The sequence below is a fragment of the Vanacampus margaritifer genome, chromosome 20 (assembly GCF_051991255.1).
Source record: "Vanacampus margaritifer isolate UIUO_Vmar chromosome 20, RoL_Vmar_1.0, whole genome shotgun sequence".
NCBI classification, from domain to species: Eukaryota; Metazoa; Chordata; class Actinopteri; order Syngnathiformes; family Syngnathidae; genus Vanacampus; species Vanacampus margaritifer.
The window spans coordinates 6,589,133-6,613,553 of record NC_135451.1 but is presented as its reverse complement, the minus strand read 5'-3'; the positions used below and the strand labels follow the sequence as shown (position 1 = coordinate 6,613,553).

At 38.3% G+C, this 24,421-nt stretch overlaps 1 protein-coding gene across 3 annotated transcripts in view; it reads left to right on the top strand.

Annotated features, from left to right (window-relative positions):
• The window catches only part of dok6 (docking protein 6), a 53,304-nt gene that overhangs the window by 13,702 nt on the left and 15,181 nt on the right, over window positions 1-24,421 (top strand). For 2 of the 3 annotated variants that reach the window (XM_077553968.1, XM_077553971.1), the window contains exons 2-3: window positions 18,832-18,939; window positions 20,553-20,667. In XM_077553968.1, the coding sequence (XP_077410094.1) occupies window positions 18,832-18,939; window positions 20,553-20,667 (223 nt within the window). Of the gene's footprint in view, window positions 1-9,479; window positions 9,601-18,831; window positions 18,940-20,552; window positions 20,668-24,421 lie in introns of those variants that run through there. The other variant, XM_077553970.1, reaches the window with a different exon arrangement.

Sequence of the window (24,421 nt, the reverse complement as noted above, 5' to 3'; positions counted from 1 at the left end):
ATGCTAATTGTGAATAAATTATGTCTAAAAAAATTAAGCAGTTTATCTTTTGTTGCCCTCCAATTTTATGGAACCTAAAGACATATTTTCCCCAGTGGCGTGCGACGTTAGAAGTTCTGCTGTCAAAAGATATTTCAGGCAGGGATTTGCAAGACTGATCAAACCGTTTCAAATTCAGATTAGCCGCTGTCGTCCTTTGAGTCCACATTCTAATAAATTACGAACAGACTGTGTTCCACTTTGTATGCGGCGTATCAAAAGAACCAAAATACCCCCTCCCCTTATTTTTAAATCACCTTTGGACTGTATATTGAGATCCACTCCTGCTGTTACCTTTCATCAACCTGCTTGCCACGCATATTCATGCGTAGCCAAATATAGCCCCAGTTTGCCTCTGTCTCCCTGGCTTTGATCCGCTCAACATAGTAAACATTATCATAGTCCTGCTCGGAAAGAGTGTACATATAAAACCTGAGCTGCTTTACACGCAGGTAAATATTCTTGTTGCATCGTGTAAATTTACCCACACTGTCTGTTTTTATGTGGCACTAATTGTTAGGTCGTGTATTATTAATGTGGCGGCAAAACCTTGACCTTGGGTTTGTGTCTGCGTGGGAACGAGGCATCCAGTGAATGTCACCTGTCCACGTGGGAGCTTTGTTTGTTTCTGTTTGTTTGGAGATTAGTTTGCCTCCCCTTCCTCCCTCTTTCAATTCTCATGGGAGTTCTTTTAATAGTAAGGTGACAGTTTATCTCTCTCTGCGCGCCGTCTTGAAACTTTGCAGCTGACTGCCGAGCGTCGCATGCCTAACCGCCTTCTGGTTTTGTTCGTATCGCATCGTTCTAATGAGCAGAAATGACCTCAAGTGTTGCAACAGCTGAGGCAATGGCTTTTTCATATTTCTGCAAGGGTGATTGTTCAGGGAGGGAATTTTAAGCAAGGTCTCGCTTGCCAGGGGAAATGGAGCACACAATAGTAGTGTTGGCAGTGACGCTGTGAGCGGATCATTCAAAGGTCATGAAGGAGAAAAAATGGCTCGTGGGAGTCGTAAACAATTGGAAACAGAAGGTCATTGGGAAAAGTTCGTGGGCGATGCGGAAAGGTCATAATATGCTTATTTACAAGTTGATACTTTACATTAATTTGTAGATAGTAGCGCATCGTCTGTGTGTCTCTGAGTCACATTTCTCTAACCTCAAACCCTTGAATAAATGAGTCAAATGGCCTTTTTAAAAATACTTTAATGTGCATAGTTACTGGGTTTTTTTGCACTCTTGTCTCTCTTCACTATCACAAAGAATTAATTTATAACAATCAATTTGTGATGGATGTGTAGACTTTTAGATTTAATTGTGGGAAGCATTCCCGCATATGTTATTGTGATTTTTATTCTCCAAACTTTTTTTTTTTGCTGTGTTACAACTCCCACATAATGCTTTCCGATTAACACCGTTCAAATTCCAACTTGCTTAAAAAATTCACGCCTCCCGGGGTATATATCGTCTGATTTCACATTACTTACAGTATTGGCACAATTTAACGTTAAATATAAACTTTTCCCCATTCATTTTCAATGGGTCATTAAAAATTTTCAGTCCCACTTCCCACGCCCATACATACACCTTATCATCATTACAACCTTTCTAATACTTCTCAGTGGTGCAGTTGGTAAAGTGCATTGTCCAGTAACCAGGAGGTTGCAGGTTCAAATCCCACCTTCCAATGTACATTACAAATATATCCATGGCCATTATATAAGTGGTATACCAACTGACTACCATATCAAGAAATGCAATATAATTTCACTTAAATGCATGCTAGCTTTCAGCATCAGATGACACTTTTCAAAAATAAATATGCCATTAGCCATAAATTCAAACAAGTCACGTTATCTTAGTGGTTAGAGCAATTACCGTCTAGCATGGAGTATGTGGGTTCAAAACCTGCATGGACTACATTTGAGTAATTTACTTCATAAGCACATTTATTAAAATCTTAGCATTCAGCTAATTGCATTTAGCTTTTCAGCATTCCCACACAATTTCTGCAGATATTGCACTTTGTCTATTTCATAATGTTTAAGTACGATAAAATAAATCATTTAGGAGGAAGCCATTTTATGCTGAGTACCTCCATTTTTAAGGCCTTTAAGAGTGTTTGGACAATTGACTCGCAATAGGTTAATTGGCCAAGCATTCTCCATTCTCTTGTTACTTGATATCAGGTTTTGACAGCATTTGACAGCTGTTTGACTAGTGCTGTGATGTGTGATGTCCACGAAGAGCTAAATGTTAATATTCTGAAATCCATTTTTCCATTGAGCTCAACTGACCATTGCTGTCATGTCCTTGGTTAGATAACAAATATTAGACAATTCCTTGCCAGCCCCAGTTCGCAAGTTTTGTTATTTGATACTTTATATATTTACACTAAATGTGTTTTTTTGGTTGCTGCAACGGGCTAGTTGCATTTCAGTTGGTTTGGGTGGGGAAATTTGATTTCATATACAAGTAAATTGAGTTGACTCTTTAATCAAGGTATCACTGTATGAGAGACTAGATCCACAGTACTGCTCTCCATTTTATTTTTGCCTCAATATCTTCAAAATGTGATTAAAGAACAATAAATTCCACACAAACCATCGACTTCTTAACAATAAATTAATCAGTTCTAATGGCCATCTCACAGATGAGTTATTTTAGTAGCCTTCTCAGCTTGTAAAAATGCAAAGAGTGAAACAGATTGCACTGCAAATGTTCAGTATTGAACTGTGCCAAACTGCACTGCTTGGTAAAAATGAAGCTCGTTTGACTTTAATAAGAAATGGACTAATTAATTTGCTTTGCATTGCTAATGACCCACGATTTGAACTACAAACCAACTTTTCCCATTGCAATGAATACATCAACGCATCAAAGATCCATAACCCATTAATAATTCCTGTGGCAAAATGAAGCCTATTTATTACAACGAACTTTTCACCCCTGGCAGTTGCAGTGGTCGCCTAGTCAGATTAGGATGTAGCACGTTTAACAATGGCGTGTTTAAAGTTCATTGCCCACTCGCACACACCTCCCCCTCCTACCATCCCAGTGGTTCCCTCTCATTTCAGAGCAGTATCTGTTGGCTGAAGTGATAATTGCATTCCTCAATGATTTCATGCTGGGACACACACTAACACTGAACCACAGCCCACTTCCTGCAAAAGGCAGTGTGTGTTCTTTCTGTGGAAGAGAGACAAAAACAATATGACAAATTCCATCGGACACTATTCTGTGACACGAAAGCGCTCTTCCTTCGCACACACGCGTGTTTACTCGCCGGCGTCATCTTTGATTTGCACACTCAGTCAAGTTAGTTCCAGCGAGGACAAATCTTTTTTGTTTGTGAGCCAATGACTGTCGCAAAGCCTGCTGCTTTCCTAGCTATGTTTATCAGAGGAGCAGCCCAAACATTAGTGAGCAAGTACCTCTTCAGAATTAATCCATGAGAGAGGGGGGGGGGGGGATTACTGCTTTTAGGGCCTATGATTAAACTCAAATAACAACTGCACAAAGTACCCTGGAAAACACTCCAGGCTTTATAATGTCCTGTTACAAATTTAAATATTTTCTAGAGCAGCACAGGGTGGTTTCACAGACTTGGTTTATACTGTATGATAAACAAGTGGTCAGCTAATGATAATTAAGCTACACGATTGGTGGAGTTGCGTCATCGCATGGTTGCAAAGGAGCGGCCATTTCATCCTCTGAGTAACCATATTGGTCTTGAACAGAGGCTAGTCCCACATGGAGTGAAGCACGACAGGCTTTGGGTATACAATGCAACCTTGGACCTTGGAAACTGACCTAAGAATTCATTAATAATAGTCCCAAAAATTCAGAGAAGACAAAAAATGCATTTTCTTTGGCTTTTGTGAACATGGCATTACGGATAGAACCATTATTGGCTGGGCAGATGATCGGTGCAGATATTTGTCATTTTGCCTTGTTTACAAATTTGAAAGCCAATCAAGCTGCCATCTCACCGAATGCTTGCAAACTTCGCGAATCTTAGGTTTTTGTCAGGGTTCCTAACATTTTGCAAAAGGTTGCAAAGATGTTATCAGACTGTTTTTCTTACTTGTGGCAAACAGTTTTTCTTGTTGCAGAGAAATGTTGCACATGTTCAGACAAATTTTTACTGCGGACATCTTTTGTAACCTTTTACGAACAAATACCGGACAAATACCTAAAATTCCCTAAGTTTGCAAGCATTCGTAGCTCAGGAGATAACAGCTTGACAGTTTTAAAACTGGTTTAACTTCAGGATTTTTATATATTTAAGTAAAGTGCTGCTCAAACGTTTGTGAAGCTCTTGAGCAATTTGGATTTTCCAATTGATTCAACCTGATTTTTTTGTTCAATCTGAACCATTACATTTTATTTGAAATAACAGGTGTAGGTTTAGTATTTCAATGCATTGTTTTTTAAAAAATATATATATTATTTTTTAAGTCAATTGTGTAGTCAAAACTAAACTAAAAAGAGTTTTTGGTCAGTTCATGTAGGTGCAATAGTAAGTGAACCCTGAGCTGATTTGCTTAAAACAAGCAGTCAAGTAGGATCAGGTAAGACCAATTGGTAGCTCAACTAACCACTGAAATGGACCAGCGAAGAAATTGTGCATCACTGACTGAAACAGAGAGACAAAACCATATCACTTTAGTCTTACCCAGGTGAACCCATACAGGTCAGTCATGCTGAGAGGAAGAGAAATCTCAGGGGACCTCAGGAAGTGGGTAATGACAGCACATCTGTCTGGGGAAAGCTATAAAGTCATCTAAAAAAATGAGCTTCATCATTTCACTGTGAAGCAGATCATTTGCAACTAGAGAACGGTGAAAATTACTACAATCCTGCCTAGAAGTGGATGACCTTCTAAAAATATCAGCAAGAACCACAAGAAAAATGATAATTCAGGTAAAAAGCCTCTCTCGAACATCACATCAAGGGATTTGCAGACCCCTTTTGCTGCATCTGGGACACATGTGCATGCTTCAACAATCAGAAGAAAAGTCAATCGACAAGGCTTTAATGGAAAGCTTGCTAGGTAGAAGCCTTTGCTTTGATCAAAGCTGCCCATCTCAAATTTACCAGAGAGTACCTGGACAAACCTGAAGCTTTTTGAAAGTCCCTTCTGTGGACAGATGAGTCCAAAATTGAACTGTTTGGTCACAACTAAAACAGTCATGTTTGGTGAAAAGTCAACACTGCATACCAGCAAAAGAACCTTCTCCCTACAGTGAAGCAGGGTGGTGAGAATGTTAAGTTCTGTGCTGGCTTTTCATCCTCAGGACCTGGACAGCTCCACATAGTCCAGGGAATTATGAATTCAGAGGAATATTGTGAAATTCTGGATCATAACCTGAAGCCGTTTCTTTGTGAAGTTACAGCCTGGTAGACGATGGATCATGCAACATGACAATAATCCAAAGCATTCCAACAATACAACCAAGGAATGGCTGAAGAACAACAAGATTCATATTCTGGATGTGCCCAGTTAAAATCCTGATTTAACTTCTTTCAAAATACTGTGGCGGGACCTGAAGGGGGACAGTTTATGCTAGACGCCCATCCGACCTCTCTCAATTGGCTGCATTTTGCAAGGAAGAGTGGCAAAAATCCCTCAAAGTAGATAGTAGATAAATCACTAAAGAAAGTGTTTGGATGAAGTTATCATTGCAAAAGGAGGTGCAATGTCTGATTAAGTGAGAGGTTCACATACTTTTGCACCCATGAAATCTGAGTTTTTCTTAAATCAACAACTTTTGCTCAATAATGAATGACAATATTATCATTCTTTTTGTTCAAGTCCATTATTTTCAATGTCAGCATTGTAGATTGGGTTATGCCTAAACATTTAATAAGGTTATTTTAATATTTTATACAAAAAATCTGACCTTGCCTGTAGGGTTCACAAACTTTTGAGCAGCACTGTGTTTATTTCAAATTTAACTTAATTTTATAAGAGATGCTGCTGAAACTGGGACTTCCCTACATTTTTTCGTTTTTGTTCGTAATTAAAAAAATAAAGAAATGAAATATCAGTTGTGTTTTAGATTTTTTTTGCTCAACTCAACTCTTTAAAAATACCATAGAGTTTTGTTTTGTTTTGTGTTTTAGATGAAACCCATGGGCAGCAGATACAATGAAAACAGCAGAGGCCCCAGAATTGAACCCTGTGGAACACCGTATGTTCCGTTATACATGTGAATTCATATTGCACATATTTGCCTGATCACTTTCTTTTTATGCTTGACATAGTATGAAGCGATTACACGAATAAATAAATCACACGACGTGCCATCACAACAGCCACAAGTCGACTACTGAATGCACCAAATTCCCTGCAGCACAGCTAGGCCAAGCAATGTAGCGTGATCACCTGCAGCCATTTTTGGCCAAGTGTGGAGTATCATCATGAATCATTTGAGTCAGGTGTTTGTCTTGATCTCTGCTGAACCCTTGAGACGGACTCACTGAACCCCTGGGGTTTAACCGAACCCAGGTTAAGATCCACTGAACTAAACCTTTCAGGTCCTCATTTCGCTGTTATTAGCGGTGACTAGCTTAGTTTAGTTTTGCACTTAAATTACAATTATTTATGCAAAAATTCACCATATTTAGTGTTTTGTGATGGTAAAAGTGGAAGGATCCACTGTATTTGCTCCCTTGTTGGCCTTAATACAAATCTTAGAAGCCTCAGGCAATACAAGTAGTAACATCCTGATTAATAAGCCTTTGCCCTCACTGCTTGGAAACCTTCAAAGAAGTTTGTTCTGTTGCGCATTTGTAGTTCACTCTCATCTTTTATGCATACAGTTCAGTTGATCATTCAGCCTGGCTAAACGTTTCACATGATTGGACAACTCATCCCAGTCCCTTTTAAGAAAATAACACTGTACTAAATTGTTGCTGTCTCTCTCTCTTCGTGCCAAAGTCAAATCCGTCTTTGTCTGCATGTTATTGTCGGACTGCTGCATGGATTAAATAGAAATTACTGTGTGTTTGGGTGTTTGTGTGCACAAAGGATTGCCTAGTAAAGCAGTAATACATAAAGAGGTTTGAATGAGGGATGGCTAAAGAGCAGGCAGTTGTCATGGCGATGACTTAAAGGGAAATTATTCCTTGCTAATAATGTTTTATACATGCATGTGAGCACACCGTGGCCTCTTGTAAGTGTAAGCAAAAAATATAAATGCTAGCTTGGCTGCAATCAATAATGAATAAAATAGGTTGTAATAACTTGTGAAGTGAGGGTAAATTATCGGCTTGCGATGCCCACGGTGTATCCCTTTCTTTCCGCGTGTGTCTATCTTCAGTAATCTGCAGTTTTATCTGACAAACCCGGCATAATAAACCAATAAAATATATGATCTTGTTGAAAAGCACATTTAGAACTGCCATCATCATAGACCACGGAGAACTCAACCTTGGTCTTTGCTATCAATGTATTTTATTACCACTAATAAAAAAAAAACATGTCTTCACAAAACGACAAAATGTAGCACTAATAGAGAATGCAGTTAAGATGTAGCCGTACAGCGGAACCTCTAAATTTAAACAACCTAAAGGTTGTATGATTTGTAATTGGAAATGAGCTGTTTTTCTAGTCTGATTTTTGAATCACGGCCGATTTTATGCTTTGTGGGCCGTCGTTAGCCGTGCAGCGAAGAATGGAAACGATTGGCAGCTCTCAAGCTTGGACGAGCGTCACATGAATGGATAACTGAATATCTCGGTCAGCCCAGACAGTTATCTCACTGAAGTATAACTGGATTTCCCAAGCTCTGACTCACTTTGCCCTCACTGTGCCTGTGCAAAGTATGTGACGAACTGGCGAAAATCATGCTTCGAAAGCTGCTTTTCATCCATATTCGCATCTGTCGCTGAGTTTTCAGCACACACGGTTAAAAGACGCACATTGCTTTGTTGTTAGCAATGTTTATTGCAGTCATAATCTTAATCCGCAGACGTTTTTTTTATTTTATTTTTATGAATCACTTACTGGTTTGGTTGGTAACATCACAAAATTCGTTGAAATATTGATCATTGATTTCCAAAGTTAAAACAGATGTATTTAAATGTGTTACTTTGATTCAACACAATGAGAATCAGTCTGTAGTCCATGCATTGAGGACTAAAGAAACCTGAGGATATTTACTGTTGAGAGGCTGAAATTCTGAACGTTTGGACAATTATAGGTCTCTAAATGATGAATTGATTATCAAAAATAATTATCAATTCATTTGATTAGCAATCAATTGTCAATTAATTGATTAATCGATGCAGCTCCAAATATATTATTACTACAAAGGATAAAGAGATGGCACGACTGCACTAATTTCATCTCATGTTATTTTGTCACGGCAAAATCAAATGAGTACTTCCAGATGTGTGCCGTGCGACAACCTTTGAATTAGCTTGCTGGTGAGTGGCGTTCGAATGCAGTGATTATGAAAATAAATTCAGCTACGTGATTGCATTGTCGGATTCCAAATCACGGGTGGAATAAAAACAAAAGCAATGTTTCAGTCAGTTGTCATATGAATATACTATTTTTTTTAAATTTAAAGTGTAATGCAAGAAGTGGTCGATAAAACGCTGAATCCACCATTGTCAGAAATGTTACGGCTGTTAATTCATTTTAAAAGCATCATTTAATCTGAATTCACATATGGAGATACGGCCAATTGGAATTCCAACACTAAAAAGTGCACTCTGCACTTCTGCACCGTTTTCTTTTAATGAATAATTCTGGTTCATTTGAACCTGGCACATTTTCCAATAATATGGTCATTGTGGCTCTCTGGGTCACATTAACTCGGGACAAGGATTTAGAGATTCAAGAGTCGCAATTATCGTTTAAGCAATCTTTATTTCCTCTTGGTCCTCATATTTCTTTCATGTCTCCTTTTTAGTGAGATTTTTTTCTGAATTGATGACCTGTCTAATGGTTAGTTCTTTTAAAAAAAAACGTCTGCCCTTGCAGTCCTTGTCATACTGGAGCCTTTTCTTTCATTATTTCATTGCCACATTGTGACAGGGATCCTCAGTTTGCCTTTGAATTGCGCCCCATAGTCACAACCAAGGCCTTAACGAATGAAATAAGGCTTTTGAAATGATATTTTGGCAGCGGTGTGCCTCATGCATGTTAGATGAGAATGCCTAATCATGCATATAAACTGGAGAGAGAAGTGGGCAGTGGCAATGATAGAACAGATACCGAGGATTCGAGGCTAGAGAGAAAGTAAGCTGGGGGAAGTCTGTGTCTTCAGGAAGGAATAGGGGGCAGTGATTACTTGCTGCTGAGGTAGCACTGCATTACACACACCAGGATTTGGAATGGCCCAGATAAACTAATCTATGATTAACTGGGGCACGGCTGGCTCGCCATCCTGCCAACAGCTGTAGTCGGGGGAGAATTACAAAATTACGGCATGTCCAAACATTTGACATGTAGCGGAAAATATATTTAGGCACAAGTAGGGGGGATATGAGTTGTTGGCAGGTTGAGTGTTATGTCTGAAGGCAGAGGTGACAGTCACACCAATTAAGGTAAAAAAAAAAAAATTGTTATTGCATTTGAAACTAACAATGCTGCTGTGATGGTATGCTGTGTGATTTCTTTATTATTGTATTCCCTCCCAAAAAAGAAAGTGGTCGGATGATTATGTGCATTATGAATTTACATGTGCAATGTAGGGGTGGGGGGGAAAAAAAATCCATATTGCAATATATTGTTGTGCTCTCTGTTGCAATAAATATATTTGTAAATGTATTTTATGACAGCAACGCACATAATGGATTTACCCCGTCATTCAGACATGTCAATGAAGCTGGAAACATACACAACGTAACACGCCGCCAACGCTAAGGCTAACTTAAAAAATAAAGCTTTACCAAACAATATGTTGATGCCAAGGCAATTGCCTTGATGGGCTTTTACTTTGAAGTCGGCCTGCGCGGCGTGGATTACGTATTGTCTACCAACATTATCACAATGCCACCCCGGAAGTATATTTAATCGCTAATTTAGGACACTAAGAAACCGGTTGTTAATTACCGGTATGCCTTCATTGTATGATACGCTCTCCATGTTTAAAGGAAGGGAATGTGCCTCAAATTGCATTTCATTATTTTTCATTATATAAAAAAAGAAAAGATAATAGAACTTTGTCTTCATACATTTTATAAATAAATAAATAAAAACATTCAACTCAAAATGTCAAATATTGGCGTTTAGATTTTAGGAAAACAAGCAGTTAATACCTTATTTTACACATGGACAATGTATAATATACAAACGTATCTGCCTCTTATTGCACTTAAAGTTGTGTTCCTAAATCCTAAACGACCAAATTAGACATTTTGAGTTGATTTTTTAAAAATTATTTAATGGGCAAAAGTGTTTTCTAAACACCAACTAAATGATGGTAAAGTAGGCAGAAGCAGTGGCGAAGAACTGGTGTCTAGACACGATTGACAAAGAAGAACAATCAACATGTTTCCACTGTTGCTCACATGCTGAATATCGTGATATATCGCTGATAACTTTTCTGGCAATATATCGAATATCGTAGCTATAACGTATCGTGATATTATTGTTATCGTGGGCCACATATCGTCACAGTATTGAATCGTGAGTTACCCGTATCTTCCCACCCCTAGGGTAATGGAACATATGGTGTTCCACAGGGTTGAATTCTTAGGCCTCTGCTGTTTTCATTGTATCTGTTGCCCCTGAATTTCATCTTAAAAACAAAAATGCACATTTTATTTTTCAATAAAGAAGGGTTTGGTGAATGTGCATAGGAAACTGGTGGGGTTCGGTACCTCCAACAAGGGTAAGGACCATTGTCTTAAAGCAAATGACAAGGTTTATCAATGCATTTGTTACTGTTCTTAATACATGTAAAATATCCCCATAATGGACATGCTAAAAAGCTGGTTGCCATCAAGCCTAAGAGTTATCTATTCTGATTTAAGTGCTCTTGTGCAAGGTATTTTCAGCGAGTGGCGCAGCAATCATCTTTAAATTATACTTTACAGGGCACAGGAATCATCAGGAGGGTAAAAAACCTTCCCACATTTGTCAGAATTTCTTTGAAAGATCCAAAGAGGAGGCGGCACATTTGTGCCTCCAAGGTAACGCGTTTGCCTTTCAATATTCACTCGTACACTGGAGAGTCCAATAGACTGCTATTTTTGATTCTATTGTGTGATTAGTCATTCACTTGAAGAGGGCTGTCATTGGAAATCATTCTCATCTCTTTAGACAGCTTCTTGGTTCGTCCAAATGATGAGTGATTTGTCTGTTTGGCTTGAATACGGACCATAAATTATTGAGAGGGGAGACAGTTTCTCAATAATTGCACAAGTCTGTGATGTGAATGAGACTGTGTTTTTGCGACCACTTCAAAAATGATTAAAGCCTCCAAATGGCTTCTAAATTTGACAAGCCACACCCTCTTCCATGTGGTAGATTCTGATAATAAAACATACAGTATAGGGTGCCTAAATTGAGCTTTCAATGATTTATTGCCACAATTAACATCAGCAATACGGTACTGGAAGCAACATTGTTCCAAATGCAGGAAAAGCAAAATCATTAGGAATTCTATGGATCGTGTTAAATTGATTGTTGATTAATCATGTCTTGAAGCAAAATGAAGTACACAATTTGGCCCAGCAGATCTAGTTGCAACTATTTTGCTGTGACTGTCAACCCCTGCAGGAAGCATTATTTTGCCCAATACAACCCTGGCATCAAAACAAGACTCAAACGATTAATTGATTGTTTATTTTCCAAGATCAAGGCAATTTAATCAAATGTCCATCTAAAGGATACTTGCCTCATTGATTCTGCAATTAAATCTGTTTCTACTCCAAACAGTCTTCTGTCTTCTCCCCATTTTAAGACTTAATTGACTTATAAGCCCGAGTTGCCTTCTGGCTGAATCCGTGTTTTACTCAGGTGAAACTAAGCAGGAACCATCAATAAACTCCCAAGTGCAATCTAACCTCTATTGGAAGGTTTTGTATTGTTATCGACACATTGCTTCTACCTACATTTCAATCTTACTCTTTAGCCACCTCCATAACAGAAATAGTCAAACCTGGTGATGAATAGGGCTGGGTTTAAAAATAAATAAATTAATCAAATCAAATCAAATAAATTTTTCTTTTCATAGCACGATATTTATTCATGAAACCATAAATTACGTAAAACCTTTTAATACACATTTTCCCCTAATGTTTCCCTATTTTTTTGTGTGCATATTGCTGTTTTCTTGAAATTTACCGTTAAGGTCAATTCAAATTAACTGATTTGCTCCTAAAAACGTATGAATACGTTCTATTTTAAATATTACCATGGTCCCAAAGATGTATTTATGTTTTTTTATGCTAGAGCATACAGAAGACTTTGATGCAGCCTCTGAACTGAAGAGAAAGCTTAAAGCAATGGTAGTTATTACAAATAGGGCCTGCAGGTGGCAGTAGAGTATACGAGATCAACCAGGGCCATGTTGCAAAAAAAGTATTTTCCCCAGCGTTTTAAACAAGATTTGTGAATAATGATGAAACTTAGCTATATTCTAATGCTAATTGCTGCAAAACGGAAACAGACACAAATAAACTATATATATATAAATATCCTGCATAAAATCCTTAACTGAATAAAAATCAATTGCAGTGAACTGAATTGGGCCCTTGTGAATCAAATCGATTTTGGAAATCTCAAATCAATACCCAGTTCTAGTGATGAATCCAAAGCATGTGTCTTAAATAAGTGCATAGAAAAAAAAAAGAAAATAAAAAAATAAAAAAATGTGCATACCAAGTCCCTATTTATAACTATCAATATCTACTTTCTCTCATCTGGAGATTTTCTCATCTCATCTGAGACGGTTATTTTGCGAAGTGGTATGCCTCCTCGTACCTGTCACATTTAGGCTACAGCCCTTTTTTGCGAGATGCTCATTTTATTCGGCAGGTGACCTGGTTTTCATGAACCCGTCCTACTTTGCCAAACGCCTCCTGAAGTGTTTGCCTTGCTTCAGACAGACCTCCCCTAAAAGTGAAAAGATTGCCCTTGAAATGTTCTCTGCAGCTGGCTACTTTCACTGATGCCCATTTTACACGCTGGCAAGCTCGGCGTGCTGATGTTGTTGTTTTTCCAACAGTGAAAAATCATCCACAGATGCACTTAGAGCTGCAAAATGTCTCCCTTATTTTATATACAACGCAAGGTTTTAATCATAATGTATCCAATCTTTTAAAATGCCAACTTTATTTGTTAGACTTAAATATTTTTGGTGGAATCAGCTGGAGCAGATTTATATTTTTATTAAATTTTTATTTTTTTTATTTATAATTAAAAAAGATGACAAAAGTTAAAGTACAAATACAGTTGAATCAATGTAGCTATCTGTGCATTTACAGTACTGTTTGTCTGCTAAATCAAATTTACTCATGTATATATCTTTTCATTCACTTTCAATCCCTCCCAAATAGTCATTGAGTTAGGTTTTTAGTTTACGAGCTAACCACATGCACCAAGGAAACTCATTAAACTCGAGTGTTGAAAAAATATTTCTTTAATAAATCATTCTGAGATTGTGATAATTAAGTGTTAAATTTTAATGACCCAATTTGTATTCTGCTGTTGTGTGGGTACATCCCATTGCTCAGAATGTAAATCTGCTCATTATTTTTGATCGTTTTGACCCGCTGATTATGACTCCCTGATTTTTGCTGTTCACTGAAATTATCATCTCATCTATTGGGTCACATTGCTAATGGAGCCTTCCAGAGACTTCGATATACTGGATACATATCACCAGCAATTTAGTTTTAACTTGGAGGGTGGGGAGGGGCTTGTGTGAAGATTTTAATGACAAGTCTCCACCAACACATGAATCAGATTTGAGGACTGGGCCTACTAAGAAGATGAAAGGGAAAGGTAAAGTTTTAGAGTTCATGTTTATTTGTTGAGAGTGTCACTGCCAAATGTCGCTTCTTTTATCTGGCCCCAAAATAAGCACGGAATGGATTTACTGGAACTCTGCTCGCTCACAGTTGTATGTGATTCAGATGTGCCTGGTGGTCTGGTTAAATAAATTCAATAGACTCCAGATCAGTTTGACAACAAGTTGCTGATTTTGTGCCGTTCAATCTGTTCCTAGTGTCAAGGTTTACTTGTGGATCTGAGGATAATAACAGCCATAGTTGAGTGACACACTAAACAGCAACAAATATTTTAGGAGATAAAATGTCGCAATGTAACCCACAATTTCTGAAAGTGAAACGCAATAGATGATACATGACACAAAAATGTGACTACCAGAAATATGACAGCCTGTTACTAGGAACAAAGCCCTACTGAAAAATGCACACTTGCTCATTGAGACAGCTGGGTAAGACAAAGGGGAATAGAAATAGCTGATTAGGTGATACAGAAGGGCATAACAAAAAAGACTAGATGAAACCACAAGAAAGGATTAGAACGAGAGATAAAGAAAGCTTCAACCCATCCATCCGTGATTGGGTTTGTTTTAACCCATATATTACTCTTTAAAGGGGAAGTCAACCCAAAAATGTTCTTTGCAATATGTGGTATGCGCCGCCATTAATATTGCGTTTGTGGAATATGAATTAAGCAGGAAAAAACATCTCAATGGGCAGCCTTTTTGCCACTTGCTGTCAACTGAAAATACCATCACAGTTCCCCGGGGCTCAGGTAACGACCAATCACGGCTCATCTTGCAAGTCACATGACCAATCTCAGAAAACTGGTGAGGCGCGTGACTGGTCGTTACCTGAGCCTTAAGTAAAAGTGATGTCATTTTCGGTTGACGGCAAGTAACAAAATGGCCGCCCCATGAGATGGATAAAAACGGAAAGCTGGGCGTGTCAATGAATTTTGAGTGTCCGTCATTGTCAATTGGTCGATATTTCAAGCTGAACCACAATTTAATTGTCAATCCATCATTCGGCATTTATCAGCGATATTGCCATCCGTCAATGTTTCCGTCATTTGTCAAAAAAATGGGCATTCGATCATTGATGGATTAATAATTTCATTGACGGACCGAAACTGGCAGTGCTTAGTCTGTCCATTTTTTAAAGTTTCTTGTCATTGGTCAATCGTCAACAAAATACGCGTCCTTCATTGACGGATTGCCCACCTCTGCCCAAAACGTAATATTAATCAGAATACCGTATTTAGACCAGTGGAGCTGCATAGAACATTATTGTAAAGATCAAAATGGGTAATGCAATGTTAGAAACTTCTAGATTGTTTCAGTGGCCAAACTGCCCAAGCTGTTGCTTATGTAGGCATCCCACTTGTGTGTTTCTTTTGAAATGATGTGGGCTGTTCTTTCAAAGCTGGTTGAGTTGGCCGCTGTTCTATTATATTCATGCAAACAACATCAACTATTGGTGTAGGCCCAAAGACAATATGGACATTGTCTGACTTTCTTCATAGCAGTTTGTCGAAAGTTGTGGGTTCTCAGCTTTTTGTGAGCAGGGAGGGAGCTAAGCCTTTTCTCCTTTGGCTGATGAAGCACATGGTTATACAAGAGGGGTGGAGGTGAAAATGCAGAGCAAAGCTCCAAATTATAGACCGGGCACATTTTATTTTGAGCATCGCTGTTCTTTTCATCATTACTTTGTTTTCAGTGCTTTCTCTCTATGTGTGTGCATGTTCCGTAGCTTATGAATTGGTTTTCAGCGCCTCACTGTGCCCTAAAATGTTCTGGCATTAAATGAGTCACATCAAACCAGCAGAGCCTCATTCACATCTCTGTAATTACAATCAGTCTAAGAGTGTCTGAATAAGACCCACCGACAGCCTGAGAGTACGACGGACTTGACAAAGCATTGACAACTGTAGAACAGACAAAATTAAACCCTCTCCATTCATATCCCCTAGTTCCTATTATGCACAAGCTATTTTATTGAGCTTCCTTTTGTGCCGGTATAATTACTTAATCTCAGCACTCCTAGGGTGAATTACTTTGTGCGGCATGCAGGGCTCCTCTGACTGGAGCTCCCGCGAGGCAACGTAGGATTGCATTTACTGCTTAAAAAGCACAGATGTGTTATTGTTCATTGTCACGATGGATATTCTTCTTGGGTTCCTCTAAAAGCCGATTTTATTTTTGTGGACGCTAGTCGGAATTAAGATTTTAAATCGTTTTTGTTTCCATTTTATAGACTATGCAGGGACGGATCCACAGTGCATTAGAGTGTTGCACGCACTGTTTTTTCTGTTGTTTGCTGTTCATAATGGGCCTGGGCAACACTTAACTGGAATGGAGGCCCATCAAGGCAGACCGATAAGGACCCAGGGATCCACTCCAGTCAATTACTATTAAAGTGCCAAGTTGAACTCAGCAGGCCTTTTATGAAGTACTGCAGCAGAGTAAACAAATTAATTGTGCGTCTATGGTTTCCCAACACAACCGCATGGCCCGAGGCAATCATACATCTGGCGGAGTGATAGCGGCTGTCTCCGCCAGGAAATAGAAGGATCATGTTCTTAAACATAGAAAACTACTATGGACTCTCTTTGCCATCGCTCGCTCGACTGCACTGTTGGATCTCCATCAGCTTTTTCCACATTGTCCATTTGGAAAATGCTGTTGAATGTAGTCTCTTCTAAACATGGGCACACTAAATTTCACTGATGGTCCAAAGAGGAAAAATTAAAAAAACAATTAACTGATTAATTGGCATTTTTTAGTTTGTGTTTGCAGCCAAGTAGTGGATGCCATTTTTCTTGAGTTTCCAGACATTAATTAATCAATTCCACACAATTGACAAAATTTGAACCCTTATACAATCGACCATACACCATAAGATCAAGGTGACCCAATTTACATGATTGAAAAAGTGATCATTTAAAATTTTGTTGATTTTATATAACTTGCTGATTGTACTCCATCTTGAAGAAATGACTCCACAATTAAGCACTGTACTTCCATTCTGTTTTGTTTTGCACGTTTTGGTATGGTTACAAGAATAGTCTTTGAAATAACATTCTTGATATCAAAACACTTTTTTGTGTGTGTATGTTGCTTATCACGGACGCAGCAGCCGCTTGTTTACGACCTAACTTGTAGCAAACTTAGCTTGTAGCAGAAGTGTGTGACCTCATGCATGTTGTGATCACGTCTCTGATCAACTGCTGAAAGGAGACTGGTTCTCTCCTCTTTCATCCATAACGGCTTCAAACATCAAATCTTATGTAGGGTTGGAAAAAAACGTTTGTTGTGATTGTATGTCTGTGAATGTTTTATGTTATGTACCTCTCATCAAAAACTGCTTTTAAAATTCTCATTTTACTAACTGTTGTACCTGTGATAAATCGTTTGTGTACAATTTGATATAGTTTGGCTTTACACAAAGCAAAAATAAGAAACGTAAACACGATTTAACACATGAGTGTCCAAAAATTGGTGTTTGATTCAAGATTCAAGTGGAAGATGGATAGAAACAGATTTCTGCTTGTGCTTAGCTGTACATTTGACAATGAAGCCAAAGAAAACCCGCACTCAGTATTTGTCTCATCTTCAGCTAGTGGATAAGGCAGAGTGATCCAGTAATCAATACGATGTACAGTAATCCGCAAGCCCAGTGTGTCTGTGCGTGTGTGCAATGTGCTTTGTGTTGTGTAATTGTTAAAACACCGCGTTATGAAATGGAGCATAACTTGCATAACTGTCCCGTTAAAAAGATCTTGAAGCATCCAAACAGAGTTGAGCTATTAATGATTTACTAATTAAATGTGGAACTAGTCATATCATTTTGACATAATTCACCGCAACCAAAATATTTTTGTAAATGATATATTAAACGTGAATTCATCTCATGGGCATTTTAATTTTATATGACACTCATGAATATACCATTTTTAAAAACATTTTATGTAATCCAATTTTGTCAAAAATGGCTGTAAACAACTGAAACCAAGACAATTGAATAGAAACGTTAGTTTATTTATTTTTTATACAGTACAGGCCTTAAGTTTGGACACACTTTCTTATTCAATGCATTTACTTTATTCTCGTGACTGGTTACTTTGGAGATTCTCACTGATGGCATCAAAACTGAAAACATGTTTTCTATTATAGATTCTTCAAAATAGCCATCCTTTGCTCTGGTTACTTTTTTTTGGCATACTCTTGACATTCTTCTGGGAACGCCTTAAAGACGGTTGGAAAACCCTTTCAGGTGACTACCTTTTGAAGCTCATCGAGAGAATGCCAAGAATGTGCAAAAAAAGTAATCTGCGAAATGGGTGGATATTTATTTATGTATTTATTTGATTATTTTCACCTTTTTTTTTGTTAAGTACATAACTCCAAATGTGTTCGTTAGTTGTCATCATAGTTTTGATGCCTTCAGTGAGAATCTACAATGTACATAGTCATGAATAAAGCGTGTATTGAATGAGAAGGTGTGTCCAAACTTTTGGCCAGTACACACCAAGTGCACTAAAGTCTGATCTGTTAATATGATTGTTTGACCAAGAACATCCAATTAAAAATAAGAGTCTTACATGCACATTTCCTACAATTCCATATGACTTCCAAAGGATCCATTGGCTATATTATACCACTTGAGCCAAATAGCCTTTCAACTACATAGACAAAAAAAAAAAAAAAAACCTTCACACACGATTTTAACCATATTTCTCTCCATCCATCCATACGATAAAAGCATATAGAATGTTGGCTTTATTCCAGGTAGTTAATTAGAACCTTCCTCTGTTGGCAGATCTTCCGAAGATGTTGGCTGGTATTCAAAAAGGCGTCCAGTAAAGGGCCACGGCGCTTGGAGAAGTATCCAGATGAAAAGGCCGCCTACTTTAGGAGTTTCCACAAGGTAAAAAAAAACACACACACACTGAGCCCAAATGATACTAATTTCCCATTTTTTCCATCCATCACTCCATCATCTGAACCGTACAAAAAGAGGATCCTTAAAACAATAGAATCGTTTAAATTCGACTTGTAGGAACTGCAATCAGTAAGACATCTTCAACGATCTGACATTTCCGATTGTCCTCAGAAAGCACGCTAGAGTAGAGATGACGTGATAAGATCTCAATGCACCGATTGAAGCCGCTCTCTGTCCCCTGCATCATGTTGTCACGCGGGCCGTCCTGTGGGGTAACACACACCCCTCCGCCGCCACACGGGGCTTCTCATACAAGCGGTGCCGAAGTGAACGATGGGCACGCGCATGCACCAGTGCGCTTGGTAATGCATCCCCACAAAGATCAAGAAAGGTCCCGTCTGAGGGCTTCATTTGACGCCGCTGTGATTTGGGAGGAAATAGGCTGCACTGGTGGCTGATTTACACACTCGACACAAAGAGGATTGGCTTTCTTTACCACTTTTTCTCCACATCTCCATACTCTCTCTCCCTCTTTGCTTGAGTCAGTACGCAGAATAACACAAATCCGGAATATTTTTAGCCCTCTGAAAGGATGTTTTGGGGTTTTTGCGCCTTGAGTATTCCTGACAATTATAAAAATGAAAAACAATGCTGGGCTGGAAGCGTTGCAGGCAAAGCATATTGGTGCTAATATGAGATTAAAGTCAACACCTTTCAATGCAAAAAAAAAAAAAAAAAGTCGGCTGGAATGAGAAATGGGACTCATCTCAAATGATTCCTTTTTTTTTTTTTTTGCCTGAGGCTGGGAAGACAACCAAAATATTTTCCTTTCATATACTGCTACAAACACACAAGTGGAAGGATGCTGGAATTCACGGCTCAGAAATTCCCTCTGTTGACGCTTACTTTGTGTCCGCTTACCTGATGACACACACGTTGTGTATCTACACGTACATAAAATATTTTGATACCATCTTGGAGGGCGATAAGAACACCCGAATTGCATCCTTTCACATTTTTATTATTCCCTCGTAATCTCTCAATTGTAGTGTGTCTTTTCAACATTTATAGCATCAGAAAAAGGAATGTGTGTTCTGCCTATCTTGTTTATATTACACGGTCCTGGCTTTTAATCTTTAATCTTTACATTGTAGCCCAGCTAATTCATCCCCAGCCTTTTTGGCAAAAGGCCTGCAGTAAACACAAGATGGACTACAGTAATGTAATAGTCCCTATCATCAAGGCTGAGTCATGTAGAACAAAATAGCCTGTAAATACGGGTGATATTCAATTAAACGTAATCTTTTGCTTTTCTGTCTTTTCCCATTCTACATCGATCTCTGGCTTAAGGGATTTAGATGCATTTGATTGCACTCTTTATTATCTGAAATGGTATAAAGGGGATGCAGCTAGTCATATGGGGCCTTTAAAAGCGTGTGTGCGTGGATTCTAAAGAGAGACATTGTTTATGTGCAAAAGCCTCTAAACTACAATTGCACTTTCAACAGAGCGACACGAGAGGGTCAATTAAGCGTCATTGCCGCCGTCGACTGCGTTCAAGCGAGTTAATGTGCCGCTGCCAATTCTGTCCTCCCTAGATCACTGAGCTCCATAATATCAAGAACATTAGCAGGATGCCGAGAGAGACTAAGAAGCACGCTGTGGCCATTATCTTCTGTGACGATACATCCAAGACGTTTGCCTGTGAATCAGGTGAGGGCAAGAATTTCAGATTTGCGATAACGTAAACAATGATTTGGACAATTGTGACGACTTGTTTTCTGACTTGTAAAAGATGAGACGTAGAGATCGTAGAAATGTAATAAAATACCCAATCCATTTCTTTATGGTTAAGGACTATAGGCATGGGCCAATATTAAGATTCTGACGGCATGGTAACTCTGAGTAAAAATATCACGCTATGGTATTAAAATTACAGCTCTAAAATGTCCTTACTTGAAATGTTTGGGTAAATAAAAACAGCACTGAACACTATCTATTTTATTTTAAAAATATATATAGAATATTTGGTGCTTTAATAAATATGTTCCATGTTAAGTTTAAATAAATAAATACATTTCAACATTCCTTTGTTATAATTCTTCTTAGCAAGTCACAGTGTATCGTCACTGGTGAGCTATTTTTAGAACAGACCTGTGGGCTACTCATGTTGTCCTTGGGGCCAACTAGTACACACTGGCACCTACACATGTACATTTTTTTTTAAGTGCGATGCTAAAAAAAAAAAAAAAAACTGTCCCCTCTCCTCCTCTTACAACGTTCACCGCTAGCCAAGAATGAGAAACGTTAAAGGTTAATTGTGGGCAGGCAAAAAGCAGATCATTTCCTCAACTTTGCAAGCAACCAGTCATACTGTGCCCTGCTTAGAAGTCCACTCAAAAAAAAGCAATAAAAGAGCTCATTACCTGTGACAGACTGTATTAGCCATTATTGAAACCTTGATATTTTTAATACATGATCTACACTGGTTGCCACAATTTCCATCCATCAATCAATCCATCCATCCAAACCGGGAAGCCCACAATCTGGATGCCAGCCTAAAGGGGCCCCAGAATTCTTCTGTTGGCTCGTGTTTCTCATTGCTGCGTGGAAAACCTCACAACAACTCGATGGGATATATTCCACCCACTGGAGACTTTTAGCGGATATATTTTTATGGTTCCATTTTGATTTTTTACAATTTTAAAGTCTCAATTTATATCCTTTTTTTTCATGTTTATACCTTCAGCGCATGTTTTATCTACTGGGACCTTCACGTTTCTCAAGGTTTATTTGCACTTTACAAACCAGCACATTTGTTTATATCCTGTATTTATTGTGTGAAGGCTGTGACATATGTTAGTCTTGTATCTTTAAACTTTTTTTATTTTATTCCGCTCGTTTTTTGGCATTTATCTACTTCCACATAATTCATCCAATTCCTGTCATTCCAATTTTAACATATTCCAAATATTCACGCCATTCTTGCTTCCATTTTAATTATTCCAAATAATCACGCCTGACCCACAATTTCCAATTTTGTATCCTATTTTCCCCCATTAAGAATGAATGGGAGTTTCAACATTTCACATTTACATCATTTCAGAGTGACATTCAAAACATTTAACTCATTCCTTTCACTTCAGGGATTATTAGTCCATTCCCTACTTAATTCTTCAAACCTTACCCCATTTACTACCTGTTTTTTCACACCTTACCCCATTTACTAATTGATTCTTCATCACTTACTCCATTCACATCATTTCTCAAATTCTTGTCATTCCAATTTTAACTATACTAACTATATTTAACTATATTTAATACTCCAAATATTCATGCCCTGATTAGATCCATGTTTGCTATTCCTAAAATTCACACCTGACCCACAATTCCTGATTTTGTACCCTATTTCCCCCCATTAAGAATGAATGGGAGTTTCAACATTTCACATTTACATTATTTCAGAGTGACATTCAAAACATTTAACTCATTCCTTTCACTTCAGGGATGATTATTAATCCATTCCCTACTTGATTCTTCAAACCTTACCCCATTTACTACCTGTTTTTTCACACCTTACCCCATTTACTAATTTATTCTTCATCACTTACTCCATTCACATCATTTCTCAAATTCTTGTCATTCCAATTTTAACATTTTCCAAATATTCCATGCTCTGATTAGATCCGTGTTTGCTATTCCTAAAATTCACGCCTGACCCACAATTCCGGATTTTGTACCCTACTATTCCCCATTCATTCCCAATGGCAGATTTCACATTTCACATTTACATCCTTTCAAAGGGACATTCAAAACATTTAACTCATTCATTTCACTTTAGGGATGATTATTAGTCCATTCACTACTTGATTCTTCAAAATCTTACCCTTTTTTTTGTTATTTATTCACTAATTCAAATCATTCCAATTTTCTCTTTCTAGGTCATATCATTCCACCGTTTTCATTCAGGCTCACAGCCTTCACACACAATTTCTCCAGTAATTGTATTTTCTTGTCGGATATATTGTTCACTTTGGATTGAACAAAATTGGCTACCATAGCTAGAATGAACGACGTTTTCTTGATGACATTTAATTCCCACATTCTCTCCGTGTGCATGGTTTTGCATTCTTGAGTTCGCCACCCGCCGTATTTTCCTCATGCATAAGCCTGAGCACAGACTGTTTGTTTAGCTCCTTTTCCACTCGGGCCTTAAAAGTGCAGGAGGCACTTACAGGCCATAGTAACTCCGAAAGAGAGAGTGTGAACCGGGGGAGGCATTAAGTAGCTGCCTCCTGTGTTTAAATGTAGTTGCGCTCTCTGATGTCTGTGAATGAAGCGCTTCAGGCACCAACAGACCACCCGCTCACCCCGCTAAGCTGCGCAGATACGTCCCGCTGGAAAGGCGGAATGCGAGAGAGTGCGGCATGAATGAAATTGAAGATACTGCCGCCGATACACACAAATGCATCATATTCTTCCATGAAGAGACACGGGAACATTCCATATGTGTCTGTGTGCACATCGCTGACCACGGTTACATATTCCAGAATCCCACACGGATTCGGAGTTAAGGAGCTGGCAAAAGATAAACAACTCTTGCTTTCGCCTCATTTCATACATCGGTGGCTCCCACCAGAAGCTCATAAGAGACAATTGGAAGTCTTCTCCAAGGAGAACATGATCTGTTCCGACTCATCAAGAAGGAAAATTGGTATTCACAACCAAAACAACCACAAAAACTCATTATTTTGAATAATGACATACTGTAGTCCATAACTAGTATCATAAACACTGTTGACTACAGTATTGAGGAGTTTCACCTTCTAATCAGCAAATTAATCAATCTGGTGTTGGGTTCTAGCCCTTGAATTTAAATTCCGCTTCATCCTTCCTGTACATTTCGGACACTGCGTCTGACAGTTTGGGGAAAGGTCTTTTCTGTCCAAGCGTGACTGTGCAACACTGCACAAGCTAAGGTACTCAAAGGAATGTTTGGAGACTGACTTAAACATACATTGGAACTTTTTGTAACAGTAACGGCTTAGAGACCAACTATTTTGCTCTCAGGATGAAAAAGATTGTACTTAAGCATCTTTTGCTTCAAAATAGTTTCCTGTTTTCACTTCCACACTGATTAGCAAGCTCACGACTTCATTGGATTTTTATCGATTTTAGGAAATAACTTATTGACTGCCCGACTGATGATTCATTAGTTTGGTACCGCGGGCATGCACACATGCGTATTGTCTTCACCAAGGTGGAAGGAAACGATACCACTAGTACTTTCCATACATCAAATTTCAACAATGGCATTTTAAAGAAAGACCTATACATTCCAAAACAGCATTTTCCCTTAAAATTGCATGAAATTAATGGCAATTTTCTATTCTTCTAATTTCTATTTCCTGATCATAAAATGGCTGCAGTCGCGAGTACAGATGCCTTGAAATAAGGTTGTGTATCG